General features: G+C 37.2%; 3 protein-coding genes across 3 annotated transcripts; 2 read left to right on the top strand and 1 right to left on the bottom strand.

The window, feature by feature from the left end:
• LOC109718464 (casein kinase 1-like protein 3) lies at nucleotides 732-8631 on the top strand. Its single transcript, XM_020244721.1, has 11 exons — nucleotides 732-868; nucleotides 981-1021; nucleotides 1325-1394; nucleotides 5535-5683; nucleotides 6212-6307; nucleotides 6398-6468; nucleotides 7456-7514; nucleotides 7589-7652; nucleotides 7770-7848; nucleotides 7951-8077; nucleotides 8573-8631. Exons 1-11 carry the CDS (start codon nucleotides 793-795, stop codon nucleotides 8629-8631), a joined length of 891 nt encoding a protein of 296 aa, XP_020100310.1. The 5' UTR covers nucleotides 732-792.
• LOC109718905 (casein kinase 1-like protein 1) lies at nucleotides 11708-14932 on the top strand. Its single transcript, XM_020245378.1, has 10 exons — nucleotides 11708-11766; nucleotides 11854-12002; nucleotides 12537-12632; nucleotides 12722-12792; nucleotides 13622-13683; nucleotides 13757-13820; nucleotides 13929-14007; nucleotides 14110-14236; nucleotides 14315-14394; nucleotides 14861-14932. Exons 1-10 carry the CDS (start codon nucleotides 11727-11729, stop codon nucleotides 14879-14881), a joined length of 789 nt encoding a protein of 262 aa, XP_020100967.1. The 5' UTR covers nucleotides 11708-11726; the 3' UTR covers nucleotides 14882-14932.
• Nucleotides 16920-19069, bottom strand: LOC109718674 (probable xyloglucan endotransglucosylase/hydrolase protein 26). The gene is made up of 4 exons (XM_020245016.1): nucleotides 18354-19069; nucleotides 18041-18141; nucleotides 17744-17937; nucleotides 16920-17612 (listed from the first exon to the last, which is right to left on the bottom strand). Exons 1-4 carry the CDS (start codon nucleotides 18529-18531, stop codon nucleotides 17204-17206), a joined length of 882 nt encoding a protein of 293 aa, XP_020100605.1. The 5' UTR covers nucleotides 18532-19069; the 3' UTR covers nucleotides 16920-17203.

Below are 19151 nucleotides of genomic sequence, written 5' to 3'. Positions count from 1 at the left end.
AACAGCAATGGCAGCAGTGATGGTCTAGTTTCAAATTTCAGATATCTGACAAATGGTTCATTGCTGGACCGGCTCTTTATCTATTTCCTTTTGATAAACACCTCTTTATTTAAATTTTATGTTGGATAAATTATTTTGATAAACAAATGTGATTTTGTGAAATTGGCCTGTTCTGAACACTTGCTCAACTGATAAAATTACATCATCATTGTCATTGTCATTAATTGTCAACAGTTATAAGCTACTGAACCTTTTAAGTTCAGCAAATTTCTATTGAATTTCTAATATAATTTGAGATCAGAATGCTCAGATGTTAGAAGGTTAGAAAAAATGAGTAATGTTGGGGGCCTAATTCAAAATAGACAATAGTTGATAGCTACTGGATCATTAATTTTAGCAGAATTCTTATATAATTTAGAGAAATAACTCAAACCAGAAAAATTAGATGTCAAAGTAATCTGAAAAAAGCCAAAAAGACGTTATAACGCTGGGGGTGATAACTGAAATTACCAATTATGAAAGGAGTCAACTATACAATACAACTTTACCAACTTTTTTAACGACCCGGCCGGCCCAGACCGGTTCGAGCCAAAGAACCGGACGGGTTCCTTTCAACAACGAGACCTGAATCTCGAAACTACCCCTCCATTTCTCATTTATTACTAAATCCCAGCCGTTGCGCGGGAAAGAGCTTAACACTATCTCCTCTCTCTCTCTCTCTCTCTCGCTTCCCCTCCTACTTCGAAACCCTAGTTGTTGGTGCGATTTGTGAGGCGATCGATCAATTAGGGCATGGATCGGATCGTTGGGGGCAAGTACAAGCTCGGGCGAAAGACCGGGGTCGGATCCTCCGGCGAGGTCTACGAGGGTGAGACCCCCTCCCCCCTCCCCTCCTCCTCCCCTGCTTCGATTTGGCCCCCTTGATCGATGATTCAAACTGTCCTCATCTTCTTCTTTCTCATTTGTTTGATCCGTTGCAGCCACTCAGATCGACACGTCCGAGCTCGTCGCAGTTAAGATTGTGAGATCACGATGACCCTTCTTACCAAATTTATGTTTGATTCGGGGTTCCTGATATCAATCACTACAAGAGACCTAAGAAATTTATTGATATGATTCTCTTTAATTCTGAGAAAGTTTGGATTTTTGTGAAAGCAGTTTGTTTTAATTATAATTACTACGGATTGTTAGCGTTAATTGTGATAAAGGTTAACCAATCTTTTGCTGGAGTTCGAAATCCAGTACACTACAGGGTACACATGACATCCTTTTATTCAAGTATATGAAAGAACAACCGCTTATATTGTACATGTATGTTCCTCAGGAAAAGGACGATACTAGACGTTCCGAGCTAATGGTAGAGGCTAAGATGTACAACATTCTTCGGGGAAAAAGTACGTTATTATATCGAAGGAAAACACTTTTCTATACTTATCCAATGCGGCTACATTTGAACCCCAGGTGGTATTCCAAAAATAATGTGGTCGGGCAAGGATAGCGGCGACAACAGTCTTGTTCTCGAATTGCTTGGTCCGAACCTTCAATCGTTGTTGGAACAATCCGGTGGAAAGTTCACGACGAAGACGATTCTAATGCTAGCAGTCCAGATGGTAATAGAAAGCATTCTTATTTCTTTTTCTGACCAATTGTTGCTTGTGAAATGGAAGTGAAAAGATCTATAATATTTCCATCAGCTATTTATTCTTGCTTTTTGATGTTTTAAATTTGCTCCTCTTTAGTCGATGTTGAAGGAGTAGTTAAAAGTGGCGAGCTCTCTATACTTGATTTGCAGATCGGAAGAATAGCGTATGTGCATTCTGAAGGCTTTTTGCATAGGGACATCAAACCTGAAAATTACTATTGGCTTCTTGAAGAACCTCTTCCACGACTGGTACAACAGAGAAGGTAACAACATGGCAATTAGTATTGGCTTGTAGATTGCTTGCGTTCGTGCGGTAAAAATACTAACATTTTGTTTTGTTTTCCCCTTCATATATATAACCATAGATGTGTGTGATCTCAAATTTTTAACAGGTTATAGACTTGATGGCTACTCTGATTGGACAAGTTTCAAATATCAAAGAGCCAAAAGAACAACCACTTCGCCACCACTGTTTGTCAGCATGCTGTGAATTTGAGTACTATATAAGACAAAATTCAAAAGTCTGCATCTTTTTCTTGAGTATTTGTTGTTTCTTTGTGTTAGAGGAGAGCAGAGTTGCCCCCTCCGGAACCAACCATTCCCGATGGTCCAATAAAGCACGAAGCAAGCTCACAAGTTCAGTCTCAACCTTCGCCCCTACTTCACGATCATGAAAGCAGCGTCGGCTCATTCGAGCAGTCAGCCTCATACTGTATAATCATCTAGCAGGATGGAATGGTTAGCTTGCTTCTTTGTGTTCTTCCTGTGTGTTTATATGTCACTGCAAAAATAATCTATTTATTTACATCCTCCTTGTAAAATCTGAATTTTTATACATACCCATGAGGATACAGTTTCTTACAAAAGTTCTTACTTCTCACATGCGTGAGGACATTTGCAATTGTATTCAGCAAAGTTTATATAAGAGGTGTATTAGGAGAATTTTGAAGGGCTCGCGTCTTATATATATCCTTGTTAAAATTTGACATGTTTAGCTGATTCTTTCTTGCTCTTTTAGATCCTTCATGAAGGATGCAAGGAAAGGAACGATGCGTGAAAAGCTCGCTGTTAAGAGTAGTAATTTTTTCTGAAGCACTTGCAGAATATTCGGAGCAAACTGCATTGCTTTTTAAAAAAAAAAAAAAAAACAATTTCTCCTGAGGTTCCATTGATTCTTTGCACATAGACCCTTCTGGTGCCATGTGCCTTCATTCAAAGACGCGAACAATCATCAGAAGCAGGTTTGGTTACATGGTCATTGTAAAGTTTGTTACTTTTTTTTTTGTTTGGTGAAGATTCGAAAAACTGGGAGAAAAGTTTCGGAACATTGCAAACGTTGTTACGTGTAAATTCACTTAATCATGTCTTTTTTGTTGGGGGGTTTCTGGAGTCCTAAAACTTTGGGTCGCTAAGTGTAATTTGATCTGCATTTAGGGAGAAACTTAGGTACTTTTTCCTTAAAGAAATTGGCAGAATATTATGGAAAAATTGAGCTTCATATATGTTGGATTGTAAGTTTCATATGTATAACTTTTTTAGCATGCTATGCTCATAAATTAGAATTCTTTGAAAGAATTCTAAGAGAGAGAGAGAGAGAGAGAGAAACAAAAAGCATTATTCGTTGGTGTCTAAATGCATGAACATAAATGTCTCAGAAATTGTTTGTGAACTAATCTAATGTAACAATAACTCAGTCAGATAAAGACTATTGTCTTTCGATAATCACCCTTTGTAAACTTCTAATTCCAGTAAATTTAATTATAAATTTACATAAATATAACAATAATTCAGTCAAATTTTACCTGCTCTGAACACTATTTTATTAAAAGAGGCAACTCTCTCTCTCTCTCTCTCTCTTATTTTTCCAATTTTTTACTTGTTAATAGAATACTCTAAAGTGCTCTAGAAACAAATGCACTTTTTTTTTATTTTTTCAATTTTCTACTTGCTAATAGAGCATTTTAGAGTACTCTATAAATAAATGCTCTAGAGTACTCAAGTTGGTGGGTTGAGGGCCTATAATTAGGTGTGAGGCCACCACACCAAACGTTATTGTGATGAAGTGTGGTGTGTGTGGTAAGATAATAGTATAGAGAAGTAAGGTTGTATAAGAGGTGTGTTGACTAGTAAAGTTAGTTTGTGAGTTTTGTAGTATTTTGAGTGTATGCCTTAGTGAGTGTGTGTGAGTGAGAATAAATTACATATGAGAGTTATTTTGTTCATAATAAAAGAAGTTTTATCATTTATTTGGTACGCCAATATCTACATTTATCTGGTAAAAATTGTGAATATCATTAATCGTCAGCCGTAGAAAAAATAATTAATTTTAGCATATCTCTATTTCAATTAAAGAAAATAACTCAAATCGGAACAACTTAAAGTTGCAGAGATGGCAACAGAAGCGAATAAAATTGGAGGGACCTGCTTCGAAAAAGAATATAGTGAGGGGGCCACCGCACAACTTTACCAAACTTTCAACTTATGAATTAAAACCCGACCGCGTCAGACCGGTTCACCAAGTGAACCGGGCCGGGTTCCGTCCAACAATAAGTGCCTAAATACCGAAATTACCCCTTCATTTTCTCATTTATAAATAAATCCTCGCGCTGCGCGGGAAGAGCTCGATTCTCTCTCTCTCTCTCTCTCTCTCCACCCACCCCCTTCCTCTCCTTCGAAACCCTAGTTATTGGTGTGATTTCTGAGGCGATCGATCGATTAGGGCATGGCTCGGGTCGTCGGGGGGAAGTACAAGCTTAGGCGGTTGATCGGGAGCGGATGCTTCGGGAACGTCTACGAGGGTAATTCCTCCTCCTCTTGTTCTCTTCTTCGATTTGATTCCATTCGATCGTTGATGATTCAATCCGTTCTCATCTTGCTTTGATCTGTCGCAGCGTCCCAGACTGACTCGGAGGAGCACGTCGCGGTTAAGATTGTGAGATCATGCCGACCTTCCGATTTTTTCTTGTTTGATTCGGATTCTGTGTTTCTTGATGTTGATATGATTTTCCATTACCCTACTTGGATTATCGTATGTTGCTTTTGATTACCCAAGTATCCGCTTAAAAAAGAAAACCTAGTTCTTGGTATGGGGTGTTGATGTAATTGGTGTTGTTATTTTTGTAAATACTTCTCTTTCACAATTTTACTGTTTCTTTAGTTCTTCATTGTAGGTTTGATTAAATTGAATAGCTACAATATTGTAGCAGTTCTTGAAATTCTTGCCTCTTTAGTGTATTCAACATTTTATTTGCGGGGTATAATAAATAAATATTTCTTTTTGACGCTTATCTTTTAATTTTACCATCTTGCTGTTTTCTTGAATTCTTCATCATGAATTTCATTAAATTGCATAGCTACAGCTTCTTCAGCTATTAATTTGTGGTTTAATCCTAGCAGTCCTTAAAATTCTTGCCTTCTTATGTATTTGTTGAGATCATGAAGCTTACTTTTTATTTTTGTTAAATATCCGCTTTTTGCTTGTCTTTTTACCATTCTACTCCTTTCCTACGTTCTTCATCGCGCGTTTCATTGTATAGAAACTATGACTTCTTCAGCTAGTAACTCCTAATTTTATCTGCAATTCATGGGGAGGTGAGGTAGTGTTAGTCTTTATAGTGTACCTTTCTTCCCCTGTAATTTGAATTCGGGGACACTTAGGGATACAAAAATTAAGAACCCTTATTATTGAAGAAAGAAAGAAAAGCTGGTTACCTTAGACATGTATGGTGCTCAGCAGAAGGGCTCTATCAGGCATTCCATGTTATTGGAGGAGGCCACAATATACACCGCTCTTCAAGGTGGATGTAAGTTACTATGCTGAAGAAACACTTATTTTCTACACTTACTCCATTGTAGAATACATTTGAACTCTTAGCAAAGTAATGTGTTGCAGGTGGTATTCCAAAAATAATGTGGTCTGGCATGGATCAAGGTGACGTTATTCTTGTTCTTGAATTGCTCGGTCCGAACCTTAAAGAGTTAGTGGAACTTTGTGGTGGAGAGTTCACACTAAAAACCGTTCTAATTCTGGCTATTCGGATGGTAATATAAAGTATTGCTGCTTTGCTACGATAATTTTTGAAATCATTTCAACATGTTACTGAACTGGGTAGAATACTATCTGGAAAGAGTTTCTTGGGTAAGCTTCAAATTTGATTATTGTGTGACATTCTCTTTGTCCACTGTATGTGAATGCTTATGGAGCTTCTTGGGTTTCTTTATTAGCTGAAAAATTGTAGGTTAGCTCTATCTAAAAGTATGGTCTTGTTTCATTTGAAGTTTTTCCACCAATTCTTTAAAAAAAATATATATTGTCATGCTATGAAATGCTTTCGCACCTAAATTAATTCCTTTTTGTCATGAACGGTTGTTTCAATGCATTCTCAAAGGTGTATCTGTTTATTATTTGTTTTGTTACTGGTGAAATTTGAAACAAAATGATCTATAGAAGTTCCATTGTTGTAAATTTTCTTCTTCTTTGATATTTTACTGCTGTATTGCCCTCTTTTATTTCTAGTTCATCATGAAAATGTAGTCACCTATTGCAAGCACTTTATACATGGCTTGCAGATTGAAATACTAGAGTACGTGCATTCCAAAGGGTTTTTGCACAGGGACATGAAACCTGAAAACTTTGTTATTGGTAATCATCGCAGAAGAGGCCAGGTAGCTTTTTAGATGGTTTTCACTGGTTAGATGGTGCGAATAGTTCTTGAAAATCCCTGCAGCTTATATGTTAATGTCCATGTTGTGTAGATATACATCATTGATTTCGGACTTGCAACATCATATCTAGACCCTGCTACCAATTGTCATATTCCATGCGGGTAAAAGTTTGCTGCTTGATGCTGATTACATAATATTATAGGCAATATATCTCATCCTAATTGAATTTATGTTGAATGTATTTCCTCTTACATCCTGGTTAAATTTATGTTGGACTATATTTCCTTTTACATTAAAACAAATACATGACACTGAGAGAGAGAGAGAGGGCTCACCTTGGAGGACTAGGGATCAAATCCTTCTTAAAATTAATGTTAGAGCACTTGACAATCTGGATCTAGAGTATTTGTAGTTGCTAAAAACCAAAATTCATATTGTCTGTAGCAACAAACAAAAATCAACTATTTTAATTCATTTCCAACTGTTAAGCAACTAAGACAACTGTTATGCTTGCCAATTTTGAGGCTATTTGATGCAAACTAAAAATCATCCAAAAGATATAAATTTTGGTTTCTAATTAGTTCTAATACTCTGGATGAAAATCAACGATATATGGATTATAGATTCAAAATCTCTAGCAATATTTTGGAGAAGAAAGAATTTCGCACAATTCCTCTGGAGTTCAGCCTAGTGTTACCCATATGGTTAGGACTAAGGAGAGATTAACATTATATTGGCATTCTCATCTTGATGATTTTCACAGTGATTCTCTTCTCTTAGCAGGCAATCCGCATGCACTTTCTTTAGCACTTTAGGGTGCATCATGCCGTCTCCATTGCACTAGAGAAACGTGCATAAACCTTTGTAGACCTTATATATAAACGTACATGGGCACACACACATGCATGTCCATACAAGATTAGGAGTTGTTTTCACTTATTCAATTGATAATGTTCTTTTTTGTTGGTTTGCCTCTTCTTTCTTTGGTCTAGTTCTACTAGTTCTATGGCAGTGCATTGTATTCAGTTAGTTTAGCTAATTATTATATTTCTTAGAGAGTTCCAGTCAGCTGTTTTTCATATGTTTTTACCGTGTTATTTTTGTAATGTATAACTTAATTACAATGCCTACTAACCTTCATGATCTAGGAAAACCACATTAACTGGTACTGACCTCTATGCAAGTTTACATGCTCTTCTTGGCAATGGTAAGTCATTACCTTACTATTTTAAGAGTTACATTTGATATCCTTACTAAACTTATTCTTGCTTGTCTTATCAGAGCAAAGCCGTCGAGATGATCTGGAATCTCTTGGTTTTGTTTTTATGTATCTTCTTAAAGGAAGGTACATAATTGTTTGCAACTACTACATGTTTGTGACAATATCTCTTAAAGTAGCAGGAATAAATATATGAGCTTGCATATATGTTGCATCCTGAAGTGACAGTATATCTGTGTGTAGGCTTCCTTGGCAAGGACTTAGAGCTCTCTCAGTGGAGGATATGGATAGCTTGATAGCTGATGAGAAGCGTTCACCTGAGGTTGGTATTTGCAATTTATATGTTGCTTAGTTTATATTCATTGATGTCAACTTTGAATTCATATGGGCTTATTGATAATTTGCCCAAATTAACTTTTTCAAGGGTTTCTGCAAGTCTCTTCCGCCTGAGTTCCGATCTTACTTCGACTATTGCCGTTCCCTAAAATTTGACCAGCAGCCTGATTATGAATTCTTGAAGCACCTCTTCCTTGACTTGTTAGATCGAAGAGGTAACAGCATGACAAGCTTGTAGATTTTTTCCATTCGTATGGTAAATATCCTCACCCTTGCTGCCTCATATTTAGCAGGTTTCAAAAATGATGGCATCTTTGATTGGATGGATTCGAAATTTCAAGAGTGAAGGACACCTATCCTCTCAGTATGCTTTAAATTTGGATGCTATATCGGCAAACCTCATATTAGAGTTTCCTTCCTTTTGTTGATTTTAAATAGCCTGCTGTTTTTTCTTTTATTTTTTCTGAGAGAGAAAGGTAGCAAGCTCCGCTTTGTCCGTTATAGCGTCTGAAATGGCGGATAATATTCTACTATCACACACTCTCTCTCTGTAAACACACACCTCCCCCCCCCCAAACCCCCCTCGCGTCTTAAGGAAGATCCGAAACATGAGTCTCATTGCGTCTTAAGGAAGATCCCCGAAGCATACTGAATTACTCATTTGAATTTACTTTTTTCTCTATTCAAAACCGGATGTTTCGTTTGTTCAGTGAGCAGTTCCAGTGACTCGAAGAGCAAAGTTGCAACCTCTTCCATTGGCAATTCATGATGTTCCGATGAAGCATGATAGCATAGGCTCCTCAACTTAATAGCCCTTCAAACAGCATACAATTTCCAGTGGCTTGACTTGTTAGCTTGCTTCTTGTGTCCTACATTCACGTAATTCTCCAATCATTCAAAAAATGTCGCATTATCTCTATCTATCTATCTATTTAACCTTTGTCTATCTATCTTTGTCTATCTCTATCTCTCATCTATCTCTCTACCTACATGCACAAAGAGAGAGAGAGAGAGAGAGAGGAGCTAGAATACTACTAATAGCATGGAAGCCTTTGTGTATATATACTTGCATTATGTCCCTCTAAAATATGTGTACATATATATGTACGTGTGTATATCCCTCTAGAATCATCTGTTTACATATACGGACACTAGAAAGTGCAGTTGCTTATCGAAAATACTTTTATAAATGGGGAGTCATCCAAATTTGTAGGGAAGTTGGAATCGTGTTAGACAAAGTTTATGAAGGAGGTATATTTTCGAAAGTGAAGGGGACATATAATAAGCAAGAATTAAGTTTCTATAGATATTAGTGTAATTCAGATTTCGCAGGGAATTATGCGTACATAGATAACTTTGCGGGGTCATATTGTGAAATATCTGTCTTACCCTTGTTGATTACATTGGGCACTACTAACTTGTTTTCTTTCTCTGTCAGGTCCTATAAGAAGGATGTAACAAAGAGAAGGATACAAAGGACTAGCTTTTGCATCCTTTTAATAGGTTTTTTTTTTTTTTTTCTTTTTTCTTCAAACACTATCCATATGTGCACTTTCCTGAAGGTGATTACAGATTCTGATTCTATAGACACAAGAACATTTATACTCACCTCACCATGGAAAGAACCAAACAATTTATCTTCTAAATTCAACACGCACGATACGTGGAAGGTGTTATGTTGCCTTACTGTCAACGGATCAATTGGCCTCTGTTGTGCTTGTGCTTGCTCTGATCTTCGCAGAATTTGTTTTTCCAGGTTCATTACTAGATTTAAACTATTCTTTTATCACGCATGAATGTTGTCAGAAACAGCTATATTTTACTTTTTCCCCCCAAATTGCGGAAGATGTTCATGCTATGTCCTGCTACAGTGCTACTTACTAGAAAGGAGGTTGTCAATTCTCGAACTAATACTTCCAGTTGCTCACTAATATTAAGAAAATAAAAGTGTTTTCTTTATTCATTATGAAACTCTATTTATATAGGAACATGTTTGCTCCAAGGTCCATATTTTATACTATTTGTCGAAATTTTTGTCTAAGATTTTTTTTCTTTTTCTTTTTTTTGAGGTATTGTCTAAGAAAGTTGTGCTCTTCACAGTCATAGTTATTTTATTTGTTTCTACTACTCAATACACAAGTGCTTTATACCAAACTCCGTACAGAAATGTGAACGACATGGCCATTATGGTTGTTAAGGTTGTTAATGTATTCATGTGACATACAAGGTTTCTTGATTAAGTCATTGTGGGAAAATAGAAAGTGAAATCTGGGAGCCATGCATTTTATTGGTCGTAACATCGCCAACGATATTGTTGATCCTCTCAAGGTCAATGATTCTTCTCCCTTTATTTTTATTTTTATTTTTATTTTTTTCCCCTGAAAGTTTCATTTTCCTCTTAGGTGACCTTAACATTTGATAAGGCAAATTCTTGTAATAGGCAATAATTTTCTTTTTTTAAAAAAAAAAAAGAGGTTAAAGGAGGAGAGAATACTTAAGTGCTAGCTCCACATTTTATTCTTTGTTAATAATTTTAGAAAGCGAGAAAAACTCCTTTTTTTGTGAAGAAACCTCAGTGTTTTTTTTTTAATATTTATTTATTTTTTAATTAAACAGGGATATACCCTATTTTAAAGTTAATATTTATATTTAACCCTGACGGGTAAAGGGGTCAGCGTAAATTTTTACCAAACTATCCATATCTATAGTTAAACCGGATCGGGCCATGACCGGTTCAAGCCACCGAACTGGGTCGGGTTCCGTCCAACAATAAGTGACCTAAATACCGAAATTACCCTTCCGTTTTCTCGTTTATTATTAAATTAAATCCCCGTCGCTGCGCGGGAAGAGCTCAACACAATCTCTCTCTCTCTCTCTCTCTTCCCCCCTTCTCCTCCTCCTCCTCCTCCTCCTTCGAAACCCTAGTTTCTGGTGCGATTTCCGAGGCGGTCGGTCGATTAGGGCATGGCTCGGGTCGTCGGGGAGAAGTACAAGCTCAGGTGGTTGATCGGGAGCGGATGCTTCGGGGACATCTACGAGGGTAATCCCCCTTCCCCTCCTCCTCCTTCCCCTCTTCTCTCCTTCGATTTGATTCCATTCGATTGTTGATGATTCAATTAGTTCTCATCTTGTTTTGATCTGTCGCAGCTTCCCAGATTGACTCAGGGGAGCTCGTCGCGGTTAAGATTGTGAGATCAGGCCGGCCTTCCTATTCGGTTTTTCATTTGATTCATATTTTGGTGTTCTTGATGTTGATATGATCCCCTATACCATGCTTGGATCATCATATGTTGCTTTTGATTCTCGGCATAAAAAGGTTACTGTTAGGTAGTGGTGTAATTAGTGTTGTTATTTAAATTTCTCTGTTTGTAAATACTCTCTCTTTAAATTGAATAGCTAAAGCTATTCAACTGCTGTTTTCTTTAATTCTTCATTGTGGGTTCGATTAATTGAATAGCTACAGCTTCTTCAGCTATTAATTCTTTGTTTAATCCAGGCAGTTCTTAAAATTCTTGCCTTCGTAGTGTATTTGTTGAGATCAAGAAGCTAACTTTTAACTTTTGTTATATGTCTGTTTGTTGCTTATATTTTATTGTTATACTGTTTTTCTGAGTTCTTCATCGTGCGTTTGACAAAATAGAAGCTATGACTTCTTCAAGTAGTAATTCTTGGCTGTATAAACTATTCGTGGGGAGATTGTTAGTCTTAGACCTTCCCCGCACCCAGCCACCCCCTGCCCACCCCCTGGGTACAATTAGGGGTGCCAAAATTAAGAATCCTTCTCATTGAAGTATGAAAATAAAACTGGTTACCTTAGACATGTACGGTGCTCAGGAGAAGGGTACTACCAGACCTTCGTTGTTGATGAAGGAAGCCACAATATACACCGCTCTTCAAGGAGAATGTAAGTTACCACATTGAAGAAACACTTTCTTCCTACACTTATCCAATGTGGATACATTTGATGCCCTAACAAAGTGATCTGTTGCAGGCGGCATACCAAAAATAATGTGGTCAGGCAGGAATCAAGAGGAAAATATTCTTGTTCTTGAATTGCTCGGTCGAGACCTTCAGTATCTACTGAAACTCTGTGGGGGAAAGTTCACATTGAAGACAGTTCTAATGCTGGCAATCCAGATGGTAATCAAAAGCATTGCTACTTTGCTAGGATAATGTCATAAGGCAATTAGTTTCTAAAAATATTAATATGTTATTGTACAGGGTAGACTACTATCTTGAAGCTTTTTCATCTATAAACTTCAAAACTTGATAACTGTGTGACGTTCTCTTTGTCAAGTATATTTGCATGCTTATGGAGCCTGTGTTTCTTTATTAGCTGAAGACTTGTAGCCTAGTTCTATGTAAAAAGTATGGTCTTGTTACATTTCAGCTCTTTCCACCTACGCTTTCAGAAAATACTGTTATGCTATGAAATGCTTTGGATCCTGAATTATGTCCTTTTTGTTGTCCATGGTTATTACCATGTGTTCATAAGATGATATCAATATATCATTTTGTTATGTTGCTTGTGAACTGGAGCAAAAGGACATATTATATTTCCATTGTCACAACTTTCTTCCTTTTGATGTTTTACAGCAAAACGGGCTTATTTTCTTTCTAGTCCATCATGAAAGAGAAGTTACATTTTGCAAGCTCTCTATAAATGACTTGCAGATTCAGATACTAGAGTGCGTGCATTCGAAAGGGTTTTTGCATAGGGACATCAAACCTCACAACTTCGTTATGGGTACAGGACAGGGAAGAAAGCAGGTAGCTTAGATGACTTTCACAGGAATAAAGGGTGTAAGTAATACTTGAAAATGCAGGCAACTTATACATTTGATGACCACATGATGTAGGTATACATCATTGATTTTGGGTTTGCAAAATCACATCTAGACCCTGCTACCAACTGCCATATTCCATCCAGGTAACAACTTGATGCTTGGCACTGATTATAGTATTATAGGCAATATTTCTCATCCTAATTGAATTTATGTTGAATATATTTCCTCTCACACTCAACCACAAAAAGATAGAGAGCGGGGGAAAGAATGAGAACTTCTGGAAGTAAAAAAAAAAAAAAACAAATAATTTAAATTATTTTTAACCCTTAAACTAACAAAGACACAACCGTTACGCTTGTCAATTTCAAGACCACTTGATGCATAGTCAAAAATCATGCGAAGAATGAATTTCAGTTTCTGATAACTTGTGTTATTTATAGATTGAAATGTTCTAAATTTGTTTTGGAGATGAAAGAACTTGAGCCCATTCCCTCTGGAGTGTATCCTAGTCTGCGCATACAGAGTAAGGCTAGGCTACATTCGGGAGAGATTAGTATCATTTGTGCATTCTATTCTTGATGTTTACATAGTGATTATCTATTCTTAAAATGCATGCTGCATGCCTTTTTTTAGTCCTTTAGGATGGTGATGCCATCTCCATTTATACCAAAGAAGCATGTATAACTTGTGTAACCTTAGGTACAAAAAACATGCACGCACATGAATGTCCATATATGATTAGGAGTTCTTCACTTATTCATGCCAATATGTTCTTTTATTTTGGTTTTACTCTTATCAACCTTGATTTAGCTCTATCATTTTTATGGCCATACATCACAATAAGTTCGTCAAGCTAATTATAGTACTCAATTGGAGAGTACAAGTGTGCTGTTTGTTCATAATCTGTACAATGTTATTTCTGTAACATGTAACTGAATTACAATGCCTACTAACCAACCCTTCACGATCTAGGAAAACCACATCTATAACCGGTACTGCTCGCTATGCAAGTTTAAACACTCATCTTCACTATGGTGAGTCATCACCTTAGTATTTTCAGAGCTAACGTTGACATCCTATGAGACTTATTCTTTCTTCTCTTATCAGAGCACAGCCGTCGAGATGATCTGGAATCTCTCGGTTTTGTCTTTGTGCATTTTCTCGAAGGAAGGTACATAATTGTTTGCAATTATGACATGTTTGTGACAATATTTTCTTTAAGAAGTCATAAAAAATATATGAGCATGCATATTCCTTAGGTGCCAATATTTCTGTACAGGCTTCGTTGGCAGGGACTAGATAGTCTCAAAGGGATGCAGGACAATGACAGAATAGCTGATATGAAGCGTCGTCCTGAGGTTGTTATTTGCAATTTATATGCTACTTTGTTTATATTCATCGATGTCGACTTTGAATTCATATGGGCTTATTGATAATTTCGCCAAATTAACTTTTTCAAGGATTTCTGCATGTCTCTCCCGCCTGAGTTCCAGTCTTACTTCAACTATTGCCGTTCCCTAGAATTTGACCAGCAGCCTGATTATAAATTCTTGATGAACCTCTTTCTTGACTTGCTAGGTCAAAGAGGTAATAGCATGGCAAGCTTGCAGATTTTTGCCGTTCATATGGTAAAAAACCTCTCCCTTGATGACTCATAATTTTCAGGTTTCCAAAATGATGGCAATTTTGATTGGGTGGATTTGGGATATGTAAAGCGAAGGACACAAGCTCCGCCTATCAATCCTGTCAGTATGCTTTGAATTTGGGTGCTTTATCCACGATTCTCATTTGCTAGCTTCCTTCCCTTTTGTGATTTTAAATAGCCTCCAAAATGTTCCGAGTATGTTTTAATATTACTCTCCCCCCACCCTTTGAAGATTGATCTAGACTCATAGCCTCAAACCAATCTTAGAAAGATCCGAAGCATGAGCCTCTCATAATTATCTCATTTGAATGATAGAGGATACTGTAACATGATGCTAATCACCAGATATGAACACTTTGGGGTCTGAAACTGTTAGTGCTTTACTTATTTGAGATCTATTCACTTGTTTTGCATTTTCTTTTCTTCTTTCATTCTCTTTGATTGGTTTGACCACTCTATGTGCTTCTTTCCTTCTTCAGCTTTAAAAATCAGCATCATGCAAGCATACCGACATCGATAGTTTGAATTTGTTTTTCTATTCAAAATCAGATGTTTCTTTTGCTCAGGGAGCAGGTCCATCAACTTAAAGGATACAGTTGCCACCTCTAATTTCGGCAGTTTGTAATGTCCTGATGAACCACGATACAATGGGCTCATATTTTAAAAGACAACTGCACAATTTTCCAGCAGTTGACCGGTCAGCTTGCTTCTTCCTGTCATACAATCACATAATTCTCCAATCATTCAAAATGTAGCCTAACCTTTATCCGTCGATCTATCTATGTCTATCTCTCATCTGTCTCTCTAACAACCATACACATACTCATGCCGAGAGAGGGAGAGAGTTGAGCTAGAATATTACTGATGGCATGGAGGCCTTTCTGCATATATACTCTTGTATGTCCCTCTAAAATGTATGTACATATGTATGCGTATATATTACCACCATAAGCGCGAAAGAAAAATGTTCCTAACTATGGTCCAATTCCATTGCTGCAATTCAATTTCTCCAGAATCATCTGTTTACATTTATAACACTGTAAAATCTTAATTTTCATGTACCGCATTAGAAAGTGCAGTTGCTCCCGGAAATACTTGTCCATCGGGGAGTCATCAAAATCAGTGAGAAAGTAGGAACCATGTTAGACAAAGCTTATCAAAGAGGTGTTTTTTTTTTTTTTTTTTTTCTGAAAGTACAAGGGCATATCAGTAAGAATAAAGTTTCTAAAGACCCTAATAAAATTCAGATTTCACAGGGAATTATGTGTACATTGATAATTTTGGAGGGTTATATATAGTGAGATGTCTGTCTTACCCTCGTTCATTATATTGGACGCTTCTAACTTGTTTCTCTCTTTCTTTTAGGTCTTATAAGAAGGATGTAACAAAGAGAACGCAAACTTAATACATTCTTTTAATAGGATATCTTTTTTCTTTGTTTTTTTCTTTTTTCTTCAAGCACTGTCCATAATGCATTTTCATGAAGGTGATTACAGAGTCTGACTCTGAAGGCAAAAGAACAAGTTAAACTCGCCTCACCATGAAATGATCAAACAATTTTTTTTCTAAATTCACCAAGCACGATATGTGGGAGGTCTTTTGTTGCCTAACTGTCGGCGGATCGGTTGGCCTCTGTCGTGCTTGTGCTTGATCAGATCTTTGCAGAATTTGTTTTATCAGGTTCATTACTACTTGCACATAGGCTTGCTGATTCTGTATTCACGCATTAAAAGCTGTTCATGTTATGTCTGCTAGATTTTTTTTTTCGGAAATAGCTAGATTTGTTTTTTCTTTTCTTTTTTTCCTTTTTTACAATTTGCAGAAGATGTTCATTGTATGTCTGCTACTGCTTTTAGAAAGGAGGTTGTCAATTCACCAACTAATACTTCCAGTTTTCTCACAAATATTAAGAAAATAAAAGTGCTTTTTTGTTCATCATGAAACTATTTATATAGGAACATGTTTGCTCATAGGCCTATATTTTATACAATCTTCAAGATTGTCTAAGGGAGTAGCGCTCTGCACAATCATAGTTATTATTGTTTGCATGTACTACTCAATCCAAAAGTGCTTTATATGAAAAGTATAGAATGTGGACAACATGGAGATTATGGTTGTTAATGTATTCATGTGACATGTAAGGGTTCTTGATTTAAGCCATTGTAGGAAACTAGAATGCAAAGTCTAGGAGCCATGCATTTTTATTAGTTGTGACATTGCTGATGATTTTGTTGATTCCTTTGAACGTCAATGATTGCTCACCTTTTCTTCTTCTTCTTTTTTGTTTTTGTTTTTTTGTTTTGTTTTTTTTTTTTTTTGAAGAAGGCGAATTCTTACAATAGGCAATAATTTTTCCTTCTTGTTTTCGGAGGTGAAAAGCAGGATAGAAAGCTGTAAGCGCTATCTCCAGATTTTATTCTTTTTTAATAATTTTAGAAATACAGGAGAATCCTTTTTCTTTTTTCTTTTTTCTTTTTCTGTTGGTGAAGAATGCTCCTAAGGTTGACATATTAGACTTTTTCTCTGTTATTTTCTGTTTGTACCTTCTGAAAACAATAGAGTCATTCCCTGTGATGAAAACCTTTATGCCATTAGGAAGAAGGGTAAGAAGGAAAAAAAGATCAGGAAAGCTAGGGAGACAAAGGAGAGAACGAGTGTTTAATTCAAGTAGTATCGATCTTCAAACTCATTTATTTCATATATCCAGGGAAAAAAAAAAAGACATGATCATAATAAAGAATAAAGAAACAGTCATAAAATTCAAATATCCATCATGAGTAGTAGTACGCAACAAAAGTTTACATATAAAAGGGGAAATAAAAAAGAGGAGAAAAAAAGAATGCTATTACTCACTGAGTCGTCAACACCCGATCTTTAGAGTTTAGACTGAACCCCATCCTTGATGATCATCAGTACGGCGGGTACGAACATTCAGGGGCCATTTTGCCGTTGAATCGATTTGTGTCCTTGCAGTAGTTGTAGATCATGTACTTGTTTCTGACCGAATTCAGCTGATCGATCTGCGACCGGCTCAAAGTTTTGTACTGCGGCGCGGTGTACCAATTGGCGGCACTCGGAGCGGCACATTGCCTGGCACTGTTTGGCCCGGCGTATGCGCACACTCTCTGCTGGAATGACTTGTAGTTGGCGATGAACGGCGCGTGCGACCAGTTCGTCTTGATCCGTCCCCCCTGCGTCGCCCAGTCGTCTGCGTTCCACAAGCTGGTGTAGCCCTTCATCGGCTGCGACAGCGGGAACGGAATCCCCTTGCTGTTCCGGTTCTTGAACACCCGGATTGGAGTTCCGTCTATGGACCACCTGTAGAGTATGGGCAGAAAGTATATAAGCTGGCCAGTTCACAACACCACCTAGCCTTCACATACTCTTTTGCTGTGTTTGGCCGAATAAAAGAGATAACTTATACATGAAGAGCGATCCGAAGAACTTACAGAATCATACTGGGGTTCCAGAAGATGGTGTATGTGTGGTAGCCGTCGGTCGGGTCGAACCAAGGCCTGAACTGCTCCTCCCTGTTTCCGACACCTCCGACAAAAATGTTTGTGTGGATGGTGTACGGCTGGCCCGACACGTTCCCAAGGAACTCGAAGTCGACCTCGTTGTGCTTGTTCCCAGTCGACGACGTCTGCGACAGCATATATTCGACAAATCATTTACGTACGCGAGCCCCTTCTTATCTATCATAGAATGATTCTGAACTACGTTTTCGGTATAGGGTTACGACTTACGTAGTATGTTGTAACTGTGCCGGCGGAATCCCGAGGAACTAACTTGATCTGCATCTCTATGCTTCCGAAAATGAACTGTTGCTTGGTTACAATGCCAGCCCCTGAATACGAAACAATCAAAAACATATCATATTTTTATTTATCCGTCAATCTGTCTCTCTATCTGTCTATCGATCGATCAACACGTACGCTTAAAGCATAATTTGAACCTAAGACATGTCAATCCTTGCGCTCGAAAATTCGACAAAAATAGTGCATTCAATTTTTAGCATGCATGACATGTAGTCCATGTACATTCTATGTATCTATCTACCTGACCACTTATTGAGGATAAATTGGAGATTATCCCCATCTATTTTGCAGTTTGCACCACCCCAGTTGCAGCTGGTCTCCGAGGCGAAATTCGCGTCGACGACAACGACGACGACGGCCCCCCACCCCACCGCAATCAACGCGACGAATGCAAAGAAGAGAGCCCGCGAGTTCGCCATCGTCGGTCGACGCAACTTCGGGGAGCCTCTCTTCTGCTGTGTGCTCAGGAAAAGGCAGTATTGTAGCCTTTATATGTACGTGGAGGATTGATGGAGTACACATAAAATGATGAGCAACATGATCTGAATACAAGTTAAAAATTTGTTAAGGAGATTATTATACAAGGGGAGTACATTGACCATAATAATATGTATATGTTTTCATTTGCCAGCTTTTTTCTTTGAATTTTCTTGCTGTTATTGTTAGGAACAAAATAAAAGAGTAGTAGTGCTACGCATTACAATTTATAAAGATATAAAGATGGCGTATATTATTATTTTTCTTTAATTTGATGGAAAGCTACGTGCATGCATGAGTTATTCAATAGAATCATCATATCATGAGAGAAAGGACCATATGTTAAGTTTCAATAGTATATAAGAGAAAATAAATGCATTAGTTATTTACATTTCAATATTCTTTGAAGGGTTCATCGTACTTTTAAATTAGTAACGAGAGGAACACCGTAAGAGCGCCTACTATTTAAAAGTTTTAATTGGCTCACAAATAACAAACTGTATTAACATCTCTAATCACAATTAAGAGTTTCGAGTTTTAATTTATTTATAATGAAATCTGA

Source organism: Ananas comosus, linkage group 12 (assembly GCF_001540865.1).
Source record: "Ananas comosus cultivar F153 linkage group 12, ASM154086v1, whole genome shotgun sequence".
NCBI lineage: Eukaryota > Viridiplantae > Streptophyta > Magnoliopsida > Poales > Bromeliaceae > Ananas > Ananas comosus.
The sequence above is the reverse complement of the archived record's forward strand: the minus strand, read 5'-3'. Positions and strand labels throughout refer to the sequence as shown.